Consider the following 26,367-nt stretch of genomic DNA (forward strand, 5'->3'; position numbering starts at 1 on the left):
AGAGACTTGTCTAAATTTAGCAGGCGAATAGATTTCTGATCACGGGACTGTTCTTCGTAAGCTCCCGCTCTGTTGTGCTAGCGAGGTGTTGGGCAAGGTGACATTCCTGCAGTGCTAAGTGGTGATTGGTGCCGCTCCTCGCCCACACACACACACGCACACACACACACACACACTGGAATGTCTGTGTTTCTCCTGAAACTCTCGCGGACTGGCACCGACCTTAACTTAAGAGCCGCCTCTCCCTCTCCCAAACCTCTGGGAACGTCCTGACTGGGAACACAAAGGGCAGCATGTGTGTGTGTGTGTGTGCCGAGAAAGATCTCAGCATCCTCAACCACATTACCTATCATCTGTATTCTGTTATCAGGATGGGAATCTCATCTCACAGGGCCAATTTCTTCCCCAGTTCCCCTCTTGATAGAAGCCTTCATGTGCCGCCGTGTAGCAGAGTACTCATTGTAGAGTTAGGGTTAGGTAACCCCCCCCCCCCAAACCCAGCCTGAAAACTAATTCAGCCATAACGCAGAGGCTTTTCACATCAGCTCAGGTGAGGGTGGCTCTGTGACCCCAGTCTGCAAGAGTCAAAGGTGACGGGATAATCTGTGACGGTGGGAGTGTCAGACCTCATCCTACAGAGGGGGGAGAGGGGGGGGGGGGGGCTTATTAGTAAGAGATGCTAACCCTGAAGGAGGACTAACCAGGACGGGGGGGGCGGGCCAATCCTACACCAGGGGCTAAATGATAGCATTCTCGCCCATATTATTTTACGCCTGTCCACTCCCATTTGTTATCCTGAAGGAATGAGATGAGGACCTGAGGGATTATCATTTTAGCTGGAAATCGTCTCCAACTTGCAGCAGATAGAAAAGAAAGAAACAAAAGTTAGTCTCTTGTACTTGTTCACTCACAAACACACCTACATATATACGAGACTGCAAAAAAAAATAAAAAAAGGTGATTGACTACTTCCATCCAACAAAGCAGGAGGCTTCCGCCGTGGAAGAGAAGCTCTCTTTTGTGCTTTTCCCAGTTACAGCTGTCATGTCACATTTTTCTCAACTGCTTAATAAACTGCCTTCATGAAGGCCAGAATCCACCAAAGAAAAACCTGCAGGCCTCTGTGACCAATACACAGTTTACGGCTCTCTGGGACATTTACATAAACTGCATGCCACAAATAACTGTGGTTCACTCCGAGAGGAGCGATGCATTGTTACTTGGGCTTTTTACATCTTCACCTCTCTCTAAACAATCGCATGACGTGGGGTAAATGTATGGAGGTCCGGTCAAATAGTCACACGCCTTCACCGTTAAGTTACTGTGCCGACTGCCGTCGTGGAGCCACCCCGTCAGCTCCTCCAGGTGGAGATTGGTTGGCTCGCTGCCACCACTTTGCAGCTCTCGGCAGGTTGTGCCATAAAAAGCAGGACACCCTTTTACCAATTTCCTGGAGGAAGTAGTTGGAGACACTCAAGTGACCACAACCGTGAGTGTCACGGCACGTTGCTGCAATCCAACCCCCTCTCATCCCCCCTCTCAACTCTAAATGCCCTTAGCTGCAGCCGCAGCGGCTGCGATGTTGTGATGGAGGGCAGCCATATTGGAGGTCCATTTTATTGTATAGGAGAAATAATAGGCTTAGGATCTTTCTATTCATTTTTTTTTTTTTAGGGAGAGTGAAAGAAGAGAGGCGGCGAGGATTGAAAAGAAAACGTTCCATTTGGAATTTCATATCCAGGCTTGGCCGGCCCTTCTGAAGAACCCCTCAGATGTGGTTTTAAGAGAAATTCATTGTGCGGAACTGGAGCTGGCAGGAAGCCCTTCCATGGAGGAGACACTCCAGTGTGCTTCAGTACGCGGAGCCAGTGACTTGGCGTGCTGTCTGCAAATGGGGGTGGGGAAAGGATATGGGATGTTCTGTTTTTTTTGTTTCTTTATTGGGGGGGGGTTTCTGACGGCACGCCTGTTTCTCCAAACTTGCGTTCGGTCCGATTCCACGCGCATCCCGCTGCATCGTTCATGTCCATGTGGTATGTGCCCAACCAGCCCTGCCAACACTGCCTTTTTAGCGTCTCTCTCCCCCCCCCTCTCGGCACGGCTTTTGTGCTCCACTCAATTATACCACTTCTGCGGAGCGGGGTGGGAAAAAAGGGAAAGCGGGAATTTTATAATAATCACTTCCCACTTCTGTAATTTATATGCAATGAGGACTCTTCGCGCCCGCAGCTACAATCAAGTGTGTGGAAACCATACGAAGTGGTTCACAAACAGCGGGGGGGAGACGGCAGCTCAAGTGCGGGCCGTGGATTCCCGTGCTGCTAAATCTTTTCACTAAGAAGCCCATCTCACCCTCAAAAATGCAACCTCACCTCCTCACTAGATTTTTCCACCTGAAATGTCAACAGAGGAAAGAATAAAAAGATGCGAGGATAAATTGCCCCGCGATTACGACTGGTTTCATCCAGAGTTTGCCGTACATTTCCAATGGAATGAGGATTGCCATCACCCGAGGGGGGTGGTTTAAAATAACTGTGAATCACTGGGCGAGAGCACACCCACCTCTGGCTGCTTAAATACAGTTTTTGGCTACTGTATCCACTGACAATGTGATCATTGTGGCTCCCCCTCCTCCTCCTCTCCCCCTTTTACCAAAATCAGTGGAGACCAACCTGAGGAAGCTTAAATAAATAACCAATTACCGCTCACGGAGCTGGTTGAACCCCACCAGCTCCAAGTGGAGTGCTAAAAATGGAATGTTTTATTGGCAGGATGGCCCCCTCGGCCAGGGGGGCTTAATGTAACCAAACCCAATTAATGGAGAAGAAAGCCGGGCCGCCAGCGAGCGAAGGAGCGCCGCTCGCCCGGGGTAATGAGACCAACAAGCGAAGCCAACCACAGGGACAGGAGCGGAGGAGGCTGCGAATAACAGGAAAATCCTACCCCGGAGAGACGTTTACGTCTACCATACCCCCCCCCCCCCTACCAATCGCTCCTTCTCTCCTCCTCCTCCTCCTCCTGCACCTCAATCCTAAACCTCGCGTTGGATTGAGAGTCCAGAAGTCAGAGCAGACACCGTGACAGTGAGCTCCAAGGGCAGTTGGTAAAACTGGGAATAGAGGTGCAAGTCATCATAAATCATAACTCAGGGTTTTTGGTGGATGACACAAATTAGGCGTGTACCACATATGCAGTCTTATGCTTTCGGTAGCTAAGTCGCGGCGCAGATTCATCGCGCAGAGGGGGTGGGGGGGGGGGGGGGGGTGTCCTGCGAATGCCACCGACGCTCCCACACTGGCCACATGTCAAACACAATAAACCACCGACACACGCCGCGGCACTAACGTGGAATGGAACACAAAGCTCGCCGGGGAAAGACACACGGATACGGCGTAATATACGGTCATGGTGCATGGTGAAGGGATCAGAGGCCGCTTAATGAATTTAACCCAAGCACATGCTCCGTATGAACACACAAAGCAGCTATTAACAGCTGCCTGTCTTCTTTCCCACCACCACGCACAACTGAATAGGACAGGGTGGATTATCCATCATCCTTGAGTTGGCATGAAGAGCGTGCGCTCCGAGCTAACCAATCGCGCTGGCTCCCATACTGGATGTGCTAAGGAGATAATTTGTGTGAAATATGCCTGCCCCAGATGAAAAGACTTGATCCGCTTTTTTTTCCCCAAGTGTTCAACTCTTAATTTCTATATGTCGCGGTGCTATTAAAAAAAACTGAGGGGAAGAGCAACAGAACATTAGAAATGATCCAGTTGCAGTTTTTCTTCGCTGTTAAGCCACACCAAGTTAAGTAGGAAAGGTAAATCACTATGACATCGGGTTTGTTCTGAAAGAGTTCAGGCTTTAATAAGATCGTGAAGGCGGCACAGGGTGGGGTGCGACTTTAGTCATTTTACGTACATATAAGAGTGTAGGTAAAATAATGTTGCAGCTTGCATGTGTTTCATCAAATAAGTATTGTTATTATGTAAATTGTAGCAAAGAGGTTTTGGTTGTATAGAGTTTTGATGCATCATTAACTAAGAGACCAAAACCAGCGACATGTGAGTCTGTTTCTCAAAATGCGTATCTGTGGCTCTCGGCCCCAAAGCCCATTTTTTTGCACGTATACAACTTTCATAAAAAAACAAGGCTAATTGTATGTTTTACCAATATACATCTTTAACAGGTGTACAGAGAAGTAAATGTTGGACTAAAAATCCAGTGATTATGTTCTTTTTCCTGCTGCCTTGGCATTAAAGCTGCATTTACAGCGGATCAGAAGCTTTGTGCGACCGTGTGGAAGCACAACGGATGGTCTGGCGACGGCAACACCTTTGACGTCGTCCGCTTCCTTATTGCACAGCTCTGGATGGCCGGTGAGGTGATCAACGTAGAATTTAGTTTCCCATTACTTGGAAAATATAAATGATTATTTCTTAGTCATTTTGCGTACATGGTCCATGTTTCAATACACCTGCGTCTCGGAAGACTTCTGATATCAATGGGGGGCGGTGGGGTCTGAGCCGCTGCTCTGGCAGAGCCCCAGGGCGGACTGCGGGATGTTCACCTTGCGGCGGGGCACAGGGCTCATTATCACAGCGGGACCTGGTCACATCAAAGGACCGAGGAAAGGGCAAACATTCTGCTGAAGTGCCACTGTCAGCAGGCCCGCGAGCGCACGCGCAAACACGTGCGCAAAAGGCCGACCGCACACACACACACACACACGCGCTTGAGCACCCACTAGGCATCTATACCCCCACAAAGAAGATGGCTGCTCGCTGCAGCTCCATCTCCTCGCCTGCATCTGCTGAGACGGGTGAATCTTTGAAAGACACCAAAACGGAGTCTTCTAAGCGGTACATCCGGACACGGCCAATGTGTCTAACCGTGTCCCAATTGCTTTAGACGCGCCGTTGCGCAATTCCTCCGATTAGCTGCGAGTTTTCAAAACAGGCAAAAATATAAATCTCGGGGGGCCACGTGTTCGAACTCGGCGGTTAAAACCGACCACAGTTCTGAAGATGTTTTTGGAGCGTGATTTATTTTTCTTCCCAGAATCAATCGTCATCCCTCTCCGCCGGACTATTTATAGCGACCCTGCTGCTGCATTAACACGCTGCATGATTTATCATTAGAAGCCAGCTCTGGTCTGCTGAGTAGCTGCGTCCAGGCCAGGCGACGCGTCGGCGCCAACATCCACATTTGACAACAATGCTCGAAAAAAAAAAAAATAAATAAATAAAAAAACGGGGCCCCCCGAGAGATGTATACAAATAAAATCGCAGCACAAGCTAACTTTGAGTGGCTGGAGCACGTTAAAACCTCCCCCCCCCCCGACACAATGCCGGAGACGCAGAGAAAGAGGGAAAGAAAATGCGATGCAGAATGGAGGGAAAGTGCTGATGAGTTGCGTTACGCGGGAGCTTCAGAGATCCGTCGAACAAGAGCGGATTTGCCTGCTCCACCTAGATAGTGCCCCCCCCCCTCCCCCGACGACCCTCCCGCCCCTCCCTCAGCTCTCGCCCAGGTATTCTGGGCATGAATGGCTGTCAGTTTGGATTTGGGAGCTCAGCGTTGAGGGGGAAAATAGAGTCTGGTGGGGGTCTTTGTGTTTCTCTACCTGTGGAGACGGGAGCTGGAGACAGTACTCTTCTCTCTAAGCCCCGGCTAGCTCCCATGCAACATTGCACATTACATCTACGGAAAAGAAGGGGTAAATATTAGCATTGCCAGCTAGCCGGGGAGAGCTGCGCGAAGGCAGAGAGCATCGGGGCTGCAGAGGCGCTGCAATGTTTTTCTGGGAAAAGGTTCTCAGCGGCACACACTTGGAAAATGTGGAAGGCAAGGTGATTTGAATGAGAGCCTCCTGTGCCTGAGCTGTAGAGAGTACTGACCTAGTTTCCCCTCTGTATTTCACTCAGACAGGCGCACGCACGCGCCAACACAGCGAGCGAGAATAGGAAGAACAAAAACATGGGATGAGTCGGTGAGCCTGTGCCGCTGACGAATAAAACAGACAGAAAATGACAGAGGTTTGTGAGAAAAAAGGGGGTTAAAAACCTTGCGTCAAGCTTTGGAAAAAAAGCACACGTCACAAGAAGTCCTGTCGCCTCAGGTGTCCTGACACCTGTTTCTAGGCTTTGGTCTGAACTTTTGACCTGCTGTCACAGTTCACCTGAATGAACAACGTTGCTTCCAGCTCTACTCGTTCGGCCTCCCTTCACTTCCACAATAACCTTCTCTCATGATTAGAGGAGCACCCGGACGAAGCCGTGCTTTTCATTTTGCACAAATTGCACTGACACCCTCTGGTCGGTGGGTCGATATGCAGGTCTGACTTGACTCCCATCGGTTGGACAATCGCTGGTATTATTTTAATAAGTAAGTCCATTCATTCCTTCATAATCTATTATTTTCAGGTCGGTGTCAACGTGTGTGTCCGTCTGTGACTGTGTGTGTGTGTGCGTGTGTGAGAGGGAGTAAGAATAAGTTTAACAAACACTTGGTGTAGATCGTTCCACCGCTGTGGACGGGGGGGGAGAGAGCCCAGCTGTAGCAATTCCCCCCCCACGAGGACCTTTGAGGAGCCTCCCCACATATGTGCTAATGTGGTGCACAAGGTCAGCACTTCGGGTTCTGCTCATCAGTGCATGTTTATTCTTTTTCGGCGGGCATATTGGCTAGCTCAATGGGTCGGATGGGGGTGACGGATGTTAAAAATACCCCAACCCACGCATCGCTAGTTAACCAATTGGTGTCAATACGTACTAGAATTGTCATATGTCAATAGGTCTGGTACCAAACTCCCTTGCAACTCCTTCTATTTGGAAATCATATGAAGACGCAGAGGTCTGTTGTAAACTAATATAATTAGGTTAAATGAATTGAATATGCTGCAAATGTTTATTGGTATCTATATATAATATAGTTAGGCTACCAGGTAGAGTGCAGAATACACTGAGGCCGATTTAGTTCATCTTCTCAAAAAGCAGAAATGCTCTCTTCTCCTCATGGACCAATCGACGAGTCTTTGGTGGACTTTCAGTCGACTAAAATCCTAACCTCTCCGATCTGTGGCATAATGACCCAGAGTTCCTGCCACACTGCTAAGACTCATATTCATGGATGGGAAACCTTTTTGGCTCATTCGCACTACAGGCCGCACAACAGAACCCGAGGCCACAGTGTGTAGGTGTGATTCCTCGTTTTGAGGGATTAACTGGTAAAGACTACCAACAACTGCCTTTCAGCCTGGAATTAGCCATTAATGAAAGCACACATTTTAGGGTTTCTTTCAAGCCCGGCGCACACGCCCCTGTTAGGATCTGAATGAAAAGCACAAAGCTATTCAAATCTGATCCCCCCTCGGAACAAATGGCCTTCCTCCATCCCCAGAGAAGCAGCAGACACTTAAAGAACCTCTCCAAGGATCTCCAAGGCCACATGAAAACTCTGCCCCGTCAATTAGCTGTGCAGCCGGGTTTTGGGGGGGGGGGGATATAATACAAACAAAACAATCACCTTGTACAACATGGCAACGGACAACGTCTGCTTATCCCTTGATACCTCTAAGCAAATGGTAATAGTGAGTATATCTGGAGCACAAAAGGGGTCTCCTCAGGCTCAGGGCATATGGTTACATCAACATTACAGGGCACACTTGTGCACCTGATGCTACAATAGCAGAATGGTAGGCCGCACAATGAGCACGCCCTGGTTGTGATTCAGCTCGTAGCTGCACGTATTCATTGTGTACAGCTCATGCATTTTAATTAAACGTCATTTGACCATTAAGAAAGCAATGTTAGATTGAAGGAGAGGAGCTTAATATCTAACAATTGGCCCTGAAATGGTAATATGTAACTTTTGGATCCAGGGAAATTACTATTTATTAACATCCGATAAATTGATAATCCCAATATTTAATATATCATAGACTCATTCAGGAAATACAAAAACGCCACAAAAAATGATTTATATACAAAAATCATATAATGTATAATTAATTATAATTAATTACATCAATTAATTGAGTTTCCTGTAACTCAAAATGTAAAGACCAAAGCAAATCAAATCTATGCCGTTGGTTTTGTCTACAGTCAACATGTGAGTGGTCTTTACTGCGTCCCCTTATGAGTCATGCCGTGTTCAGTCAGTCATGTTCCAGCACATCTTTGTAATCACAAGCAGCATAATTCAAGTAGAGCTTGAATAAGCAATATACACATGGTAGGATTGGCTCTGGTAAATCCTACAGTTGTAATCCCAGAGACTGTAACAACCTGTTTTCACCCTTTCATAGAACGGACACATGTAAAACTGGCCCTGTGTGGATTTGTGACCTCGGGTCAGAGAACCAGGAATCAGGAACCGTTTATTGCCATAATAGGTCAGACATACATGGAATTTACTGCTTAGCAAAACCTATTCCCCGCCATCGCTTCACTAGTAGGGATGTAGATTTGTGGTGTTGGTGATAGAAGCGGGTATTGAGTTAGTGGTGGGGGTGGAGGTGGCGCGGGGGGGGGGGGGGGGGGGCAGGGGGCACTTCCACTTCCCCCATCTTTCATTTCAAAAGACAGATACAGTGGGGGCGGATTGATTTGATGTTTTGATGCATTGTTTGATGACGGGCAGCTCAAAGTGGAGGATGCCTCTGTGATGTCTCTCCATTGGAGGACATGAAAAGCGTCACCTGGCCCCTGAGCCGAGGGGTTGTGGCTGCTGGTGGATTTAAGGGCTCCTGCTGCGCCGGACGGTGGCTCCATTGATGCCACATAATCCATTCGGCGTGACCTTTGTATTTTTAGAGTCAGCTCCACTTGCCTGTCAGCCTGCCTTGTTAAAACTATCGCAGACATCAAGGTGCTGATCATCTACATTCTAATACAGGACGGTATATCCAAGTTATTCAATGTGTACATCCCATAAAATAAGGGCCTTCAATCACCAATCGAGTGGTCCGATGATCAAAAGAAACATGGAGCGCATCAGATGAACAAACACATTCTTGCTAGATATCTTTGTGGGTTTCATCATCCTGCATCAAGTGACTGCTGAGAGAGGGGGGGAAAAACAAAGCCTGGTTCTCATCCCTGTGACATCAGCGTGTAGACACCGAGCGCAAGGAACAACAACAAGCCAAGGCAATTATAGATTTCTAATTAATGGTGTCAACCCCACGTGAAAAATGAATAATCTCATAACGTACACTAAGGGGTCATCAACTCCTACCGCGTTCTAAACTAGGAGCAAACATAATTGGGATAAATCTCCTCAAAGCCAGATTTAAAAAAAAAAAGAAAAAACAGAAGGGTGTAAATTGTTACACTGCTGTGTGTTAAGACACTGAAACAGTTGCGCAGATCAGAGGAACTGCAGCAGCAGGGAAAGAGCAACATTCAGCTCTGCCGTTTTCCTCTGTGACTCGGGGCCGCTGAGTTTTTCTCCAGCCACAGTAAATTGGGCGCCTGGGGCGGGAGCCTGAGCCAAGCTTGCATTCGGGAGCCCTCGTGGAGGGCATGAGGGATAGAGATACGGCACTGGGGGGGGTGGAGGGGGGGGGGGTGGTTGAGAGGGAGTGCAGGACTGGAAGCACAGTGGCAGGGACAGCGCGCACATATGTTTCCACACAAAAGGCACCTGGCTAGTTAGCACGCTAGCTGTTAAGCTGCGTGGCCATCAGCGCACGTCATTCTTTCAGTTCCCCGCCGTCCGCCCCGTCAAAAACGGCGCTGCATCTGCAAGTGTAATCACTCCATTGTGCTCTGATTTTCTGCTCTGCTGGACGGGCAGCATGGCGGCCCAGCTTTTCAGCACCTCTCTCTCTCTCCCTCCCTCCCCCCTCGTTCCTGCCCTTCGCCCCCTTCCTGGCTACTCCTTTGCCCGGCGAGGCCGGTGTGTCTCCCAGATTACAGAGCTCCGGTCGCTCAGGTAACAGGAGTCACTAATCTGGCTGGGGTTGAATTACACATAATTGCCTCGGCACCGTGATTGATTTCAGCCCTGGAAAGGAAAAGACGACGCCCCCCCGCCCCTTACCCCCAACCCACCACCTCCCTCCCTGCCTGCCTCTCTCCAGCGCTCACGAGCGGCAGCCAAGCCTCTCCATCTAGTAGGAGGCAGGAGGCTTTGAAGAGATCAAAGCCAAGGCCGGGAGCAGTTGCGCGCCCTGGGAATACGGGAGAGAGGCTTTCTGCTCCTCAGCCCTATTTTCTAGCGTCATGTCGGATTGCAGCTGTATTGCATTTCGCCAGTTTTCTTAATGCTCTTGGTTTTGACTTTGACATCAGTGATCCCCCTCGGTTTTCTTCAAAAACAAGTGGGGAGGCGGGGGAAAAAAAAAGGAAAAAAAGAAAGTGACTGAGGAAGAAAGAGTGTGAGAGAAAGAGAGACGTAGGGGGAGGGTGGAGAATGGAGAGGGGGGTAAAGAGATCTACCGACTGATTTTTATTTTCACAACTCCATAATTGGCCAGTTCAAAGGAGAGGAGGGGTGAACGCGGCATTTGTTTTCAATTCTGCAGCCGATATAAAAGGAGCGACAAACTTTTATGGGTTTCCCCAAAATTAAAGACAGGCTTTTTTTTTTCCCCCGTCAAAGAACTGTGTTTCTTTTTATGGCCGAGACCACACAAAATGAACGGGTGGCTCAGCAGTGCAGTGTTGCTCTTACACTACACAATTCACTTGTGTGCAGGCGCGCACGTGGGTCCCTGCTTGGCGTACGTGTTGCAGAGTGTTACACAAAGACAAACTGATCTGGTGATGGTTAGCGCAAAGGAATAAGCTGTAGACGTCCACCAGCGCTGTTAATAAAGCCTGGTGGCGAGAAGGAACCCTTTGTACTGCAACTATGTAGGCCCTACACCAACCTCCTACACTGGGGGCCATTAATATTTTAGCGCCGTCAGATGCACATTGCATGCGAGTCTCTTTAGCACTCACACCCACAGCACAGCGAAATAATGAGCTTCTGAAAAAATATGAAAAACGGCGGAGACAGAGAGAGAGAGAGAGAGAGAGAGAGGGAGGGTAAGAGCGCGCCGCAGACTGACCAACCTCATACAAAACAGAGCAGCTATTGATCGTAGCTCTGTAACCTCCGCGGGACAAAGTGAGGGCTGTTTGAGCGTCTCTGAAGTTCGGACGCAGCCGGACTGATTTGCACCCATGTTTCACTCCCGTGGTCCTACTGTTCCCCCAGCGGGCCGCTTGGCTGGAACGCTGCTCGCCTCTACGCAGGCCCCAGGGACTGTCAGGGTGAAGTCAATAAAGCTCTTCATGTTCTTCATGTGTCGGGGGAACAGTGGGGCACTGTGATCAGCTTTGAGGGAGCGCTGAGAGGCTTCCATCGTAGCTGAAAGACACTTTCAACGAGTTAAAAAAAAAAAAAAAATCTGACATTGGGCCAAGTGACAGCCACTTTACCCGCTAGCACATGTAGCTGAGCACACATCATGTAGCTCGCAACATCCCCACGTCAGTTGCACGACAAATTGACACAAAACCCCACCCTCTCGTCGCCTTTTCTGATCCGCCCTTACAGGAAGCGCACACCCCCCCCCCCCTCCCCCCGGGCCATTGAAACAGGACTGGGGCATGAGGGACAACCTTGGCGCGGCGCTCCGCTGACGCCTGGAGATCAGTGGCAGGCCGCTGGTGTGGAGTGAAGTCCTCTGAGCAGGTGGTGTTGTGCGTGGAAGCCTGACTGGCCGGCTCCAGGCGTCAGCGCTGCTTTGATTGGTTAAGCCTCATCCGACTCGGTGGGAGGACGGGGGGGGGAGCAGAGAAAGTGTCATCATCTCCGAGTGCTCCGCTTTGAGCAGGAACACATGCCCAAAATGAGCATTAACCGGGGGGGGGGGGGGGTCGAGTGGGTCTCGCGTGACGTCACGCTCACAGCCGCGGGGCTCCGGGCGGCTTCTCTCACACGCGTATAGAAAACAAAAGGTTTTCAGCATTTGACTTAACGATTTTAACCTCGTCTTTGGAGCTCACTTCTATTTTTTGGGGTCGGATGCGTCTGATCGAATCGCCTGCCTCCTCTGTCGATGTAGTGAAGCTGCCTCTATGACAAGAACAATAAATCCACCGGAGACTGTGTTTTTGGCTCTGAGCTTAAACAACAACACATATCTCTCCGTCCTGGTCCGCTGAGCTCCATCTCACGAGATGAAACGCGCCGTCAAGGTGATTGCAGCCACATGCGGTCATTAGCGGCGTGCACATGGAGCAAATGTGTCAACCAGCATCACCACCGTGCAGCCGAGGACGGGAGGAGACCTCGGCGTTAATGGCGCTGTTTATGAAACACCGCGACCCAGCGCCAGCTGAACTACAAAGACTCTGAGACGCAGAGTGTGAGGTCCTTCATGTGCTCACGTGCGCATACACACACACACACACAGACACACACACACGCACGCCCGGCGCTGTGTCTGATAGAGCTGCACAGCAGATGACATTAATGTCAGAGCGACTCTTTGATATGTGCTGATTTGGTGTACAGCATTGAGTGAGGAAATGGTACTTTGAGGAGAACTGTATTTTCTTGATTGTTTTTTTTTAAACGTAAATTATATATATATAGACAGCACGGAAGACGTGGGATGATCATATGAAGTCACGCCGCATGTGCACCCCACGGTGACTAACACGAGGTGCCACAAGCTGCCATCTAGAACATTATGTGTGGACATGGGAGGCTGCTGGTAAATGTAGTGTTCTCTTTAACAGGGATCTTCCACGGTAGCGCTGGGGGCATGAGCTCAGGACACACATGGCACTGAGGGACACCAGAGCAGTCCTACCAAATCCCGTTAGGTAAGCCTGGGTTAGTGATTCCACGCTGCGAGACACTGGCTAGCAGATCCGTCACGTTCCCACTACATCAAAGGAAAGTACAGCGCTTCAACCCTTCCACACACCCTCCTTCTCGCCACGAGGAAGTGCAATTCAGGGTCCAAAGGGGGGGGGGGGGGGCTCTCTTAACTCCCCACACCATAGCAGCAAAACTAGGCTTTGAAAAATTCATTGATTCTATCGGTTCCTCTCCTCAAGCTGTTGCTCAACACCAGGAGACTGTTCCAACAACAGCTGTAGGTCACCGGCACGTCTTCCCGACATTTCAGAGCCATGAACAGGCAGTTGTGTCTTTATCTCGTCCACCATGCACCCGCGTTTATTTAAAGGGTTTGGGTAAGGCGTCGTGAGCTGAGAGGTTTCAGGGTTTCTTTGATTCTGCGGATAAAGCAGGTCTTCTCGTGATTTTAACCAAAACGGTAAACATTTTCTGTGACTGCAGAATCTGAAAATAGATTTCAGGTCATTTAAAAATACGCACTGTCCATCACGAGCCCGTTGATCTTTATTTAGAAGCTGTCGTTTTCCCAGCCTCACTTGAGTTTGTGAGGCTGCAGCACCATTTATTTGAAAAAAATAAGAGCATCAAAGCACTGCACATCTCTTCTTTCACACATCATTCCCAAGTCATGACATCCCAAAGGCTCTGGAGAGTTACACCTATCACAATTATCCTCAATATCGTTATGGGCAATTACGATCATCATTTTTCATTCGTCTATATACATATATATATATACATATATATATATATATATATATATAGACATAGACACATCAACATGTAATACAAAGAAAGAAAAAGTCTCTTTGTATTATCTGACGCATCTAAAAATGCTGTGAGAATCAGTAACCCTGATCAAGACATCAGTGTACTTCTGTCCAATTAAATTAAACAACCAGATCAATGTTGGCTGAGATACACAAGTGTAGCGTATTTCTACAGCCAAACCGCATGCTATCAGTAGAATCCATACAAACGAGTACAATCACAACACAAACTCTATAGGCTGCGGCGCTGTGATACGTCATCAAGACACTATGAACATAAAGCTTCTTCAGCTCCGAGCTGCGAGCATCGCTAAACACACAATGCCCCTTTTTGCTCCTTCAGGAAGAAAACAAAAATTCACCTCACATGGTGAACTCTCAAAACCCCTTCATGCTCAGGAGGCCCTGCAGACTGCACATCCTAAAACAGCTATAGGATTACGTAAACACGAGGGTATCCGTGACACGCCCCTGCCTCTTTGAAGTGGTCAAACGTGAATACGCAACTGAACACCATTAGGCGTCTTGACACCGGAGTCCCGGGCTCTTGTGGCGGAGGCGACCTATCAAGCAAGAAGCCCTCGAATCTGCTGACAATCAGCTACTCCCGACAGCTCCATCCCGACTGGACGGCATGTGCAGGAATGTCATGGTCAATGGAAATCAATCTAAACGACGGGGATTGGAGGGGGCCGGGGTATGGAAGAGAATGAAAGGGAGAATGTGCCTTTGATCTGGGTGAAAACCGATCCCAGGCCTGCAGATACCGTGGCTGCGGTGGCCGCCAGCGAGCTGACATCAGGGAGGGAGCCAGGAGACTCGTGTTCCGTGATCCTCGCTCTCTTTTTATTGGATAAGTGAGAGAAACGTATAGAAAATGACTACCGTATTATTGAAGACAGGGTGAGGGCAAGGGGGTGGGGGGGGGGGGGGTGTTGGGCGAAAAAAGAAAAGAAAAAAAAAGCAGCCGTGGCGAATTAAACGAAAAGCGGGTCTTTAAAAGTTTTTGGCAGAGAGAAATCCGTCTAACCGCCTGGCCTAATTCATCTGCAGTGAGGGGTGATTTCCTCTCCTACAGTCAGCTGGTCTCCATGCTGCAACCTTTATTTTAGATTTTTTTTTTTTAACCGTGTGGGACGAAGTGGCCGATGAAGATGGACCAGAGAATTTGAAAAGCATCGTACCGCACATTTCACAAACCGCTCTATTTGTCAAACTGTGGCGGGGCGAATCACGAGGGAGTCACTCTGCAACCCGAACCCTCTCCGACTACGGCACAGGGAAAGCAGTGCAATTGTAACACCACCCCGTGATAAGAGTTGCGTGTGAATGAAGTTCCTCTACACACAGCATGGGGCAACAGGCCCCCCCCCCACCCTCCCCCCCGACCCCGACCCCCCCGCCAACAACCACATCTGCCTCTGAGAGCCTTTTCACACAATGACGGGGCTCGCATTTCACAACCCGGACGAAACAAACGCGCACCAGCCGCGAAAGCACAAACAGACCCAGAACTTGTGCGAGTGTTTCCTGTCTGAGGGAAGCAGACTGAGACCGATTGTCCCTCACGAGCCCGATACGGAGACGTGGACAAAACCGGATTAGAGTGGACAGCTGCCGATGTGCCTCGAGCTCTGTGTCTGTCTTGAGAGGAGAAATTTACACACGGGACAGACACAGGAAGCCGCCAGAGAGAGAGAGAGAGAGAGAGAGAGACCTGCAGCTGGCTTGAAATTGATAGCATTACCGGGGCAAATATCTGCAAGAACACACCCCACCCCTGGACGGGACTGTGAGAGCAGCCTCGGAGAGGCGACGCTGCCTCGGGGCCTCCTCTCATGCTGGGCTAATTGGAGAACTTACTCGGGTCATGTAGGTATGCATCACTTAGGATTTTAACAAGATGAGAAATACTGTATTCCCATCTCGTAATCCTCTGGAAAGCATGAGAGCCATTCAGTATGCAAAGGTCATAGATGGTTGTCGAGGTGAGGAGTGGTACAACGCCAGTACTCGATGGATGAATATTGGACAAAGATACTCGCGACAACACAAATATTATGGACTTTGCAAGCGAAGATTTCCCAGTTCATAATTTCCGGGCAAAGTAATTTGTTACGAAGATGTAATATTCCAAACTAAATGTTTTTGTACAATGTGGAATTTGAAGCTACTGATTTGTTAATATTAAAAGTTTGTTTGGCAATATATTCCGCACAAACACGAGTTTGGGTTTAGACCCAAAAGATGTATTTATATTTTTATACACGCTCTTTTTATATTTTATATTTTAAAAGAGGCTGTGAAAACTGTCGTCTACTGATGACCTATGACCTATTTGAACCTTGTGTAGTCTGGTAGGTATATTGTGATCAGCCTTATCGGATTCTTTTGTAACGAATGTTTGGTATTTAAGACTTTAAAAAAGGATCACGTGGGTTATAATGACTGTAATATCAAAATTGCTTATTTAATATAAGGCCAAGTAAAAAAATACAAGCAAATGCTTATGTTTAAGAATCTTAAAAACAGTAAATGTTAACAAAAATGTCTTCCCTTTTAGGGACAATGAAAATAGGTGCAACTACTGCAATACCATTTCATTATTTAAGTGCTGATTTGATAAATTATTGAAATATGTTTTTTGATATGGAATTTGATTGAATATTTTTAACTAAATCAAGATGGAGAACAAGGGATCATAATTCAGATGTTCTAAAAGTGGATCAGCGTGGACAGGTGAAGTTTACAGGTTGCTTCCTGTCTCCGTCCTCAGCCTGCATGCAAGGTGCTACGCTACTATATCAGAAACATTAAGTTAAATCTCTGCAGGTCTGTCATCATCCTCCATCTCTGTTGATTACCGAAGCAGATGTGTTGCCTCAGTGCGGGACTTTACCAACTTCAAACTAGGTAAAACAGAACACAAACCGTATCCCACCAAAGAAAAGAAATACCGCCAAACAACACAGATTCTCGTGTTCATCTCAACCCTAATAAAAATAGTCCCCTATTTATTTTCTAAATTTAAATCCCTACCGCGCAAAATGGGGAAAAGGCGATACCTTCATGCACTTCAGCAGCGTTGCTGAGATATATTTTTCACACAGAAAAGGCGAGTTGGTACTGACCGTTCTGGGCATGGGCGGCGAGAGGGAGCCATTGTTCATGTAGGAGTCGTTCATGTTGCTCATCATGATGTAGCCCGGGTAGCCCTGGTACGGATGCCCTTTACTGTACAGATCTTGGAGTTTTCCTGATTAAAAAAAAAAAAAAGAGTTTCAATTTACTGCATGTTTACAAAAGGTCTCCGATGAAGTCATTTGTAAATGTGTAAATGTCAAATGTCTAAACTCTTTGTAACTCTCCCAACACTGGAGCTTTGAACACATAAACAGACAGATCTAACAAATTCTAATTATGCTTGAGTTAATAAATCAGACACGCATTGATAATACCGCTGTGCACAAAGTCTTCCTGCCTTTCACCGAAGCCGTAATGATATCACTGTGGATCGCTTTGACCCGAGGCCCCGTTTCTCCCCCGGCCTTTTGTTTGTGCCCTTTCCTCCCGTCTTGGAGAGGAGGGTCGTATTATGCAGAAGAACAATGGAGCCCCTCTGTGCCAATTAGCGCCAATTAGAAGAACATACAGACTGTGTCAAAACAGGAGACGCCCCAACAGTTCCACTGTGCCTTTGACCTGAGAGAGGGAGAGCTTCATAAAAGAGGCCTCAATGCGGCCGCCTCTTGCCACTCAACTGCGCGCAGAGTAATAAGGCCGGGGGCGTGGGCGTTGGGCGGGGGGGGGGGGAGGGGTTGGGAGCATTTGTGGTACACAGCCCGGATGGCAACATGGGTCTTGTTGTGAAGAAAGCCTGTGTTTGGTTTGAGGAGATCCCATTCAGCAGCGAAAGCGGAACAAAGAGGAGACACACTCCTCCTCAAAGCCCTAATGATGACACGCAGTCGCGAGGTCAGATTACAATACCCGGAGAGCAAAGGGCCCCCGAGCGGCAGCCACATGTTGTATGCAACAGTGTGACCAGAGAGCTGATGTATTGTGGGGGAAATAGTTTATTGGGGCGATGCATACTATGGAAGAGAACGAGACAGAAGTTATAGGATTTTCCCATTCATAATCGTTCTTGAAATGAACACATCTGAAAAGTGTCTTCGTTTTCTGCAGGCACCCTCATCTAGGGAGTAGGTCGCAGGTAGCTGTGTCCAGGAAGGTACAACATGTGCTGACTTGACTTAGATCTGAGATTATCCGTCTGAGTGCAGCAACGGACAAAAAACACACTAAAAAAACAGGGGTTCCGATAAGAGGAGCATCAGCAGTACAAGAGCGTGACTGATCGCTTCTGTGTGTGGGGGGGAAACAGGGTGGCACTTCTTCACAGGTTCTCCTGAAAAACCTCAACCTCTACTGGCGGAATTCGGGGGGCTTTGTTGCGTCTAAATGACACGCTGGTTGTCCCACAGAGCGGGCTGATATAACGAGCTCTTGCTCAAGGCGCCGTCACTTACCCTCCTCCAAATGGTCTCTGTCTTTTTCATGATATGAATCTTGCGGTATTTGGGACAGTCTAGCTCCCTGTAAAAAAAAAGAAAAAAAGAAGAACATTTAAAAAGAAAAATACAACATTTTCAATTATGGTAAATCAATTAGGATGCTGAAAGCACACAAACATGCTGATTCAGTCATACACCCACAGACACTGCTGGGACAAATGGCGTCCCTTTTGCTTGTCACCAAAGCAGAACAAGGTTGCACACAGGGTAACACACACAAACACACACACACACACACACACAGCCATCTTTAGAGAGGTGATGGAGCAGCCTGCATCAAAGCTTCAAAAGAACCACTTAATTGAGCTTCATGTCCTTAAGGAGCTTACAAATTAACTTGTTTTCAATGCCATAGGCCCACTTTCAATTTCATCTTTCAGTTTATGTGTATTTCCGTAAGAAAAAATGGAAAGCCTCTGTGCAGGGTGAAATAAAATCATCCCATGAAAAGAGAAAACGAGGGAGACAAAAATAAAAGAAAAAAAACCCTGCTTTTTTTGCAGCCGTTTCCTTTCTCTTTGCGATCAGAATTGGGAAGAGGACTTCTTTTTGGAGTTCAGACCCCTCAGGATGGCTTCAAGCTGAGCGAGGGAGCTTCACTGGATTCCTAATTAACATTCAGCCTCTGTCTCGTGTGTCTCTAGGACATTTGGTGGTGGATATGTACAGTCTCACTCAGACGGTGCCCAAAATCCTATTTAACGCGGCAGTAAATTACAAAAACAGGCGACAAACCCGTTGATGGGGAATCTGCAGCCTGCATCTTGAGGTCGGTGCACAGGTAGATAAAATTGAATTATTTTTAACTATAATGTTTCATGACTATTCTGCCTCTTTTTTTTGGAAGGTGGGGGTTGCATTTTTGGAAACGTTAAAAATTAATCAATTGAGATTATATTTGCATTTACTTACGCAAAACATTTCTTGCAATTTTACATAAGGGTGAACAAAAACTAATGCGGCTGTTCAATATAAATTTGATGGCAAAAATAAATCGGGTACAATTAAAAGAACACAACAATAATGAAATAATGATAATAGAAAAGGATTCACATTTTGGTGGCAAAACAGATGGATGTTGTCCTTTTGTGCCCTTTGAAATAAATGAACCATCTCGTGTATCAATAGATTGGAAGTCAATGTGTTTGCTGCAGCTGCTGAGTGTCATTGTGAACCCCTGAAAATACAGCTGTTAGCCTACTTGTCACTGGCAGCACACAAGGCCCCAATTCCTCTCTCTCAGCGCACCGTATTAAATTATTCTGTTTGAAAATTTTACTACACCTTAATAAACTATAACTTTAACAGATATCCAAGTGTGCATTTTAGGCCTACAATGCTTCCTTTGGTGCTTCAGATGTAATGTGTAGAGGAGGTGAAGCTTCAACACCTGAGTCTGTGCACTTTGCAGCGGTACTGTCTTTTTTTTCAAAATGAATACATCTAATGTAACAAGAGCAGTTAAGGGCATGAATGCACCTGAGCTCTGCATGTGTGTGTGTGTTTTTACCTAATCTGAGATAAACCTCTATGATAGAAGGGCTTAGCACGTTATGAAACTGAGCAGGGTCTCACAGGAGGGAAATTCATTTGAGGCCTATTTGCTCTTCAAAGCTCCAGACCATCTTATCAAAGCTGTGAAATCACTCAAGTAAACCCTGACCAATTACTACCAAAACCAGGTCTTTTTAAACGATTAAAAGAACCCAGTTGTCTCAACTGCTCCATCTCTCTCTCTCTCTCTCTCTCTCTCTCAGGTGGAGTTCAGAGTGAACACCCACCTCCGTCCTCCCTCGACCCCACCGAGTCGACCCCGCAGCGGTACTCACGTCGTGGCTGTTGCTGTTGGGGCTGCTCTCCGACTCGTTGACCAGAGAGGACTTGATGTCCGCCAGGTCTCCCTCCTCCTCCGAGTGGCTGAGCTCGGCGAAGATCTGCTCCTTGTGCGGGTCTCCCTCGTCTTTGAACGGGATCATTTCGTCCGTGGCGCACAGCTCCGGGTCTCCACCGCCGCCTGATAACTGTGGCATTTTGAATGTCTTTTTTTATTTTAATGTATATATAGTTTTTGTTTTTAAACTCAGTTTGTTTCACACAAGCGCAAGTGCGCCAGCACGGCCAGAAACTACGCGGTGTGGAGGGAGGGGAAACTCCCTCTGAAATCCCCCCCGAAACCGAGTGAGTAAACGTCTCCCTGTTTGACCGCAGCGGCGACCGGGAGTCACTCGGAGAGGAACCCGCTGCCGGTGAGCTTTTTACGGGAAGCAACAGGAGGACCGAAGGCTGGGGTCGGCGTCGTTTTAAAAAAAATAGTCTTTCTTCTTCTCGTCACCACGACTGTTTAAAACTTGAGGCTCGGAACGCGAGTCCAGTGCACGCCTCAATTTAATGAGGAGAAAACCAATAAAATAAAACAAGAGGAAGACAAACCACGAGTTAAAATCTCATCACTCGTGCGTCGGTCAGCGCACGCACACACGCGCACAGGCACGCGCACGCCTGGCGACTGATAAGGTCCAGTGAAGAAGAAGAAAAAGACTCAACACGTTGAAAAACGTGCATTTATAAAAGGTGAGAAATAATATTTCCTCCGTGGTCCGGTGAAGAAGCCGCGTCGTCCTTGAAAGTGGGAGGATGGGGGGGGGGGGGGGGTGAGAGGAGAGGGGGTAAGGGGGGGGGGGGGGGGAGAGGCAGAAAGTCGGCTAACAAAACCAAAACACCGTCTGGAGGTGAAAAGGTAACTGATGGATGTGCAACTGGAAGAAGAAAAAAGAAAACACGGCTGTAGCGCTCAGGCAAGGCAACGAGCAACGCGGGACGCCGCTTTCATGCTTTAAAATACATCCTCGACGCGGGAGGGACAACCACAACAACAACAAAAAAGCAAAAAGTCGTAAAACAATCAGAAAAGAAGTTAGTAGACTGGAGGAAAAAAAACCCGCCGAGGACCGAGTTCCCACTGCTCGCAGACTGCTTCCACAGTGTAATGTAACCAGTGTGTGTATGTGTGTGTCGGTAATGTAGCCGTGCTCCCTCCCTCCTCCTCCTCCTCTCCTCAGTCATTGGGAGGAAGGGGAGATGAAAGGGAAGCCGCAGCTCTGATTGACACCGCACCGATTGACACTCCTCCTGAGAGAGATTTATACACGGCTCACAACAAATGGGCAGACGGGGGGGGGAAGAAGCGTGATGAGTTAAAACATTCGTGTTGAATACAATTAACAACAAAAATAGCAGAAATAGAGAGTGGGGGGGTAATATAGACGCAAGAAATGGCAATAGTGTGGTTTTCTGTGGTAATAACTGACAACCCTGTTTCTCACAAGAAGAAGAGGAAACAGATATGTTTGTGCCATATATAACTAAAAGTGAGGTGTGTATGTGGTTAGACATTTGGGCAACCTATAAAGGACATTTATTTGAATCCAGCAACATTTGGGAAAAGTGGTGGTGGGGGGGGGGGGCTTCTTATTTGTAACTCTTTAAATTTAAATATTGGCATGCTTGCTGTTTCTAATGCTATTGCGATTAAAGACAACAATATGTCCCACAACAGAGATTAAAAAAAATGTCATATGGTCCAGGGGTTCAAAAACTTTAGCATGTTCATTTATTTATATATCGTTAATTTAAGGTAATAAGTGTATTTATAATGTTTTGTTATAAACCCAAATAAATCTAAATAAGATATTTTCATTCATTTTAAAACACACACAGCTAAATACCCAGTTTGAATGATAACGTCTGCCTCAGCATAACTCTAAAAAATTGCATTCGAATAAATACAAAATAAATCAATTGTTAAATAAATTCAAAATAGCAAATGTGCAACGAAAAAAATGAAAATATTATTAAAAGAAAAGAAGAAGAATGAGTCGTCGGGAATAGAAATTTCTCATGAGAAAAATAAATAAACCTCCTAAAAAGCAGTGGAAGTGCTGTTCTTTCTGTGCCGGTCTGAGCAGTGAAAGATTGCGTGAGAATCAAAGTTGGGATGGGGAGGCAGATCTTTATAAAGCGCGGAGGTGGGGTTAGCGGGGCGGAGCCGCGGCTGCCTTTGATCTTGCGGCGGCTGGCTCTTTCATCCCCGACTCCCCCCCCGCTCGGTCTCCCCCACACCACCTCCCTCTTCCACCCTTCTCCTCCTCCTCCCCCTCCTCCCCCCCTCGCTCCCCCTCGCCTTTGTATGACTAAATTTGGTCCGAGTATGGAGCCGGGCCAACATTTCCACGTGTGCGTTCATCCCAGCTGAAAGAGAGAGAGAGGGGGGAGAGAGAGAGGGGGAGAGAGAGAGAGGGAGAGACAGAGAGAGCTCTTCCGGGTAAGGATACAGCAAAAAAAAGAAGAAAAGATCAAAGGCAGCAGAGGCTGGATTCAAAAGAGCCGGGACTGGCTACATTCCAGAGTATAGCGGAAAGCGCGCGCTCCCACACGCGCCCACACTCACAAACACACGGGCACGCACGCACGAGGGATACAGACAGCGACACACGCTTGAATGCAACACTGAATGAGAGAAAGAAACAAAGCTTTCATTTAAAAATCCTTTTACATTATATTGCGTGTTTCCAGCCCAAAAGAGTAGAACGTGAAACTTGATACACGGTATAAAATGTGCTGTTTCCCTCGATGCTCTGACTCTGCCTCATCACAGTACTTCTTTAATTTAATTATCCACCACTTTTCTTTTTTGGCACGACCTGAAATGACGCTACCTTCATCCACCACCACCCTACAACCACGCTGGAAACAATTTGATGCCATTGAAATATATTTTTATTCTGCGTCTTTAGCAGCATTCACCTTGGATATGGTTTTAATTATAAAATTGGGAGGAAGGGAGGTATGTGGAAAAAACGATTTTTGGTAGGCCTATTAAGAGACAGTGCAGGCCTGCAGGGCCCAGGGTGAAGAGATCCAAGGTGTGAAAAATGAAACAGATTGAACTAATCACAGGACTAAATGATTCATGTTTGATTCTTGGCTTTGGCTTTTTGGCATCGCAATATATTTTAATTTAGAATATATAAAACTTTGTTAAGTAGTGTAACCCCAATGTTCTGTTTGGGATCTTTGAGACCTTTGGCCTTTAGCTACTCCAAAAACATACGTAACATGTTTCTATACCAATGAACGCTTTTTAATAGGATTTTGAACCAATTTCCGTATAATAGCTGTTTGTGGTTTATGAAGCTTAAAACATGATTTTATTGATTTGATGTTTTGATGGATGAAGCAGTCTATTAGAATTTGTGTAATTTAAGTTTAGGACCATTTAAGAAGTTCTAAACTTTGAGGAGCATGCGTTGTCTTTCAATATTTATCTCTTTGTAAACAAATGACAAACAAAATAGTCCCATATGAAGTAGAAAAATTCACCTATAGTGGCAGATGAAAGGGGAACCACTTACATTTAAATAAGTTTAGAAGATCAGCAAAAGCAAATTTTTAAATACATTTTTTTGTATTAATGGTTCAATGGTCTCAAAGCTGTGAGGGACAATGACTAGCAAAACCAACATCAACTAAGCGTTGTAAGATGTAGATGTTCAATGTCAAAATAAATACTAATGAAAGTAGGAAAAGAGAAATTTAAAAAATGACGGTAAATTTGTTTTGAAGAATTGGTTAACTGAATTTCCGTTTAATACAAGGAGCAGGTAATGAGATGAAAAATATTGAAATTAAAATATTTGATTAAATTTTATTTAAAAGTTTTGTGTGAAGCATATTAGCCCCTATAAAGGAACATGAAAAATTCAATTTGAGCAAGTTTCTTGCATAAATTAAAATGAATAACCAATGCTATATGAGTTGGGGACGTTATGGCGTGAGAGATTCATTATTAAATGTTTGCTGCACAATGAGAGGCAGCTGCAGAAAAATGAACAGGTCACGTGTTCGCCAGGGTACCACACTAATGTACATATTTCACCGAGCATAAAGACTTCTTTTTTAACCTGTTTTTCATTCATTTAATGACTATTGTTCACAGCAGTAGAATAGGTGCATCAGTAATAATCCCAACGTAGACAAAGATGAGGCTTGGTAGGCTGTGTAATAATTCTAGTTTAGCAACTTGATGACAAGGCGGCGAACGCCAGCCTCTCTCCAACGACGCTGTCAAAACCACCGTACACACTTTTTCTTTGACATCAAAATACATTATCCTCTGCAGAAAGCTTTGCAGCCCCGGTTGTCAAAATAACCAGGGAAGTTGAAGTGGAGAGAAAGGAAATAGAATTAAGGAGCGGAGAGAAGAAAAAAAAAAAAACAGAGCTACATTAGCATTTCCCTCCTAATGAGTTCATAAGAGTGACCCCTCTGGATCTCACATGAAAAAGAAGATTTCCTGCTGCGCTGTGACCTGAATTCAGTATTCTCTCGCTTTAGATTCCACATTTTGCATGTTATATAAGGAAGGAATATATCAATACAGATGGCATTATTCATCACTGGTGGATTTTCTAATCTTTACATCCCTCCTTAAAGAACGGCAGTCAATGTGAAGAGTAAGATAATATTAACAGTCTGTACATCGTGGTGTAAAGTGTTGATGAACAAGTGCATGTCTCGCATATTTTGTCTTATGTCATGTTCCCCCCTGTTTTATGAAGTTGGGAGAGCATATCAGTTTAGCAGACAATATGAATGGTGTCAAACAAAATGTGCTTTGTTGGAACAACATTCAGTCAAGGTCCTCTTTAGATCTATTATTGTCTCATCTTTAATCTGTTCTATTTTTATTGCAATGCACAATACTTCAAACAAAAAATTACCCTAATTATCTCCTGTTTGCGCTGCGTGCGGTGCATGTGTGTGAGTTTCTGTGTGTGTGTGTGTGTGTGTGTCAGCGTCTGCCCGTTCACTGTGATGACTTGTCAATATCAGTTCCCTAAATTCACCTGCCAGGTGAGATCAGTGGTGTAATCCAGACTCTGCTGTCTATATTCCACCTGCTACTCATTCATAACAACTTCCTTGATGTAGAAATTATAGCCCTGGTGCTCGCAGCCATCGCCACTAAAACGTCAGGAAACAAACATCAAATTATGATGAAAAGAGCTTGCAATTAAAGCAGGGAAAAGACACCATTTATCAAACGTGCAAATCAAAAATGAGGGAGGTCTGAGGGGAGTGATTATTTGTGCTCCTCTTTGATTGGTGGAAGATGACTCACCTTCTTGAAGGGGAGGAAAGTGTCTCGGGGGTAAGGTGAGGAAGCCAGAAGCAGACGTGTGATCTGTAGATTTACGGTGAAGCTGTCAGGAGGTTGTCTCTGACAAGCTGTCATTAAAAGGGAAATTATCTCCATGATGGGAAACGAGGGAAATTTGTCATTCTATGTGTCTGTATTCTGGATGTATCCAATTCTGAAAGGAGAGGCTTGAGTAAGAAGAACAAGAAGAAGAAGAAGAAAAAAAAGGCAGTAAATCTAAGAATTTAACAGACACGTAAACTCTGGGGAACATTTCAAAAAGGTGTCTACTAGCTAGCAGCTAGCAATGAATGCTAACATCCCCATGGAAACATGCTCACGACAAGATTGACATATTTATCAGATTAACTGTTTACTTTGTTTAGTAGGCTGACATTTCGTAATGTCATTTGTTTTTGTGTCAGACAAAAATAATATTTGGACCTCACGATGGTGCTAACTGAAAAGTTAAGGGGTTCCAGTTCATGCTCGAGGGAAAGACGTATTACTAAAAAAAACACAAAAGTAAACCTTTAGGTGTTGCTGGAACTAAGTGCTGCATGCCGCCATTATGGCTGGACAACATTGAACAAACATTTGTGGACGTAATCTTTATCTCTGCTCTGGCTTTTCTCAAAACACGTCCCGCATCGCGATCAATATTTGCAAGAGTAGCCCAACAAAAAAGATCCCGTAGGCTTCGGTATCACGACGAGGCAGTCCTGTTCTGTGTGTGCACGTGCAGCCCGGCCCCACTGGCACTCCTGAAGACTAATGGCCAGATTAACACTCGGCCGACCCAGGTGCCTTGAGGGAATGTGCTGGCGAAGGTGATTACCTACAAACGTCTCCTGCGGACTGTCTGCGTGCGGGAATCTGCTGAGCTGGCCCGTCGGCACCACGTGTTCCTATTGTCGTACAACTCCGTGTGAGATGATTCTGAAGTGAC

General features: G+C 46.5%; 1 protein-coding gene and 1 long non-coding RNA gene across 4 annotated transcripts in view; both read right to left on the bottom strand.

Moving 5' to 3' along the window:
• lef1 (lymphoid enhancer-binding factor 1) overlaps positions 1-20,865 on the bottom strand; it is a 38,260-nt gene extending 17,395 nt beyond the window's left edge. For both annotated transcript variants that reach the window (XM_037471674.2, XM_037471678.2), the window contains exons 1-3: positions 20,050-20,865; positions 18,176-18,242; positions 16,775-16,899 (exon numbers count right to left, since the gene is read on the bottom strand). In XM_037471674.2, the coding sequence (XP_037327571.2) occupies positions 16,775-16,899; positions 18,176-18,242; positions 20,050-20,250 (393 nt within the window). In that variant the 5' untranslated portion in view covers positions 20,251-20,865. The remainder of the gene's footprint in view (positions 1-16,774; positions 16,900-18,175; positions 18,243-20,049) is intronic.
• Positions 20,866-22,400: 1,535 nt separating this feature from the next.
• The window catches only part of LOC119217782 (uncharacterized), a 42,636-nt gene continuing 38,669 nt past the window's right edge, over positions 22,401-26,367 (bottom strand). Inside the window, exons 4-5 of one of the 2 annotated variants that reach the window (XR_009956867.1) lie at positions 26,257-26,367; positions 22,401-25,463 (exon numbers count right to left, since the gene is read on the bottom strand). This is a non-coding gene — a long non-coding RNA (uncharacterized LOC119217782). Of the gene's footprint in view, positions 25,464-25,774 lie in introns of those variants that run through there. The other variant, XR_009956866.1, reaches the window with a different exon arrangement.

This window comes from Pungitius pungitius, chromosome 9 (assembly GCF_949316345.1).
Source record: "Pungitius pungitius chromosome 9, fPunPun2.1, whole genome shotgun sequence".
NCBI lineage: Eukaryota > Metazoa > Chordata > Actinopteri > Perciformes > Gasterosteidae > Pungitius > Pungitius pungitius.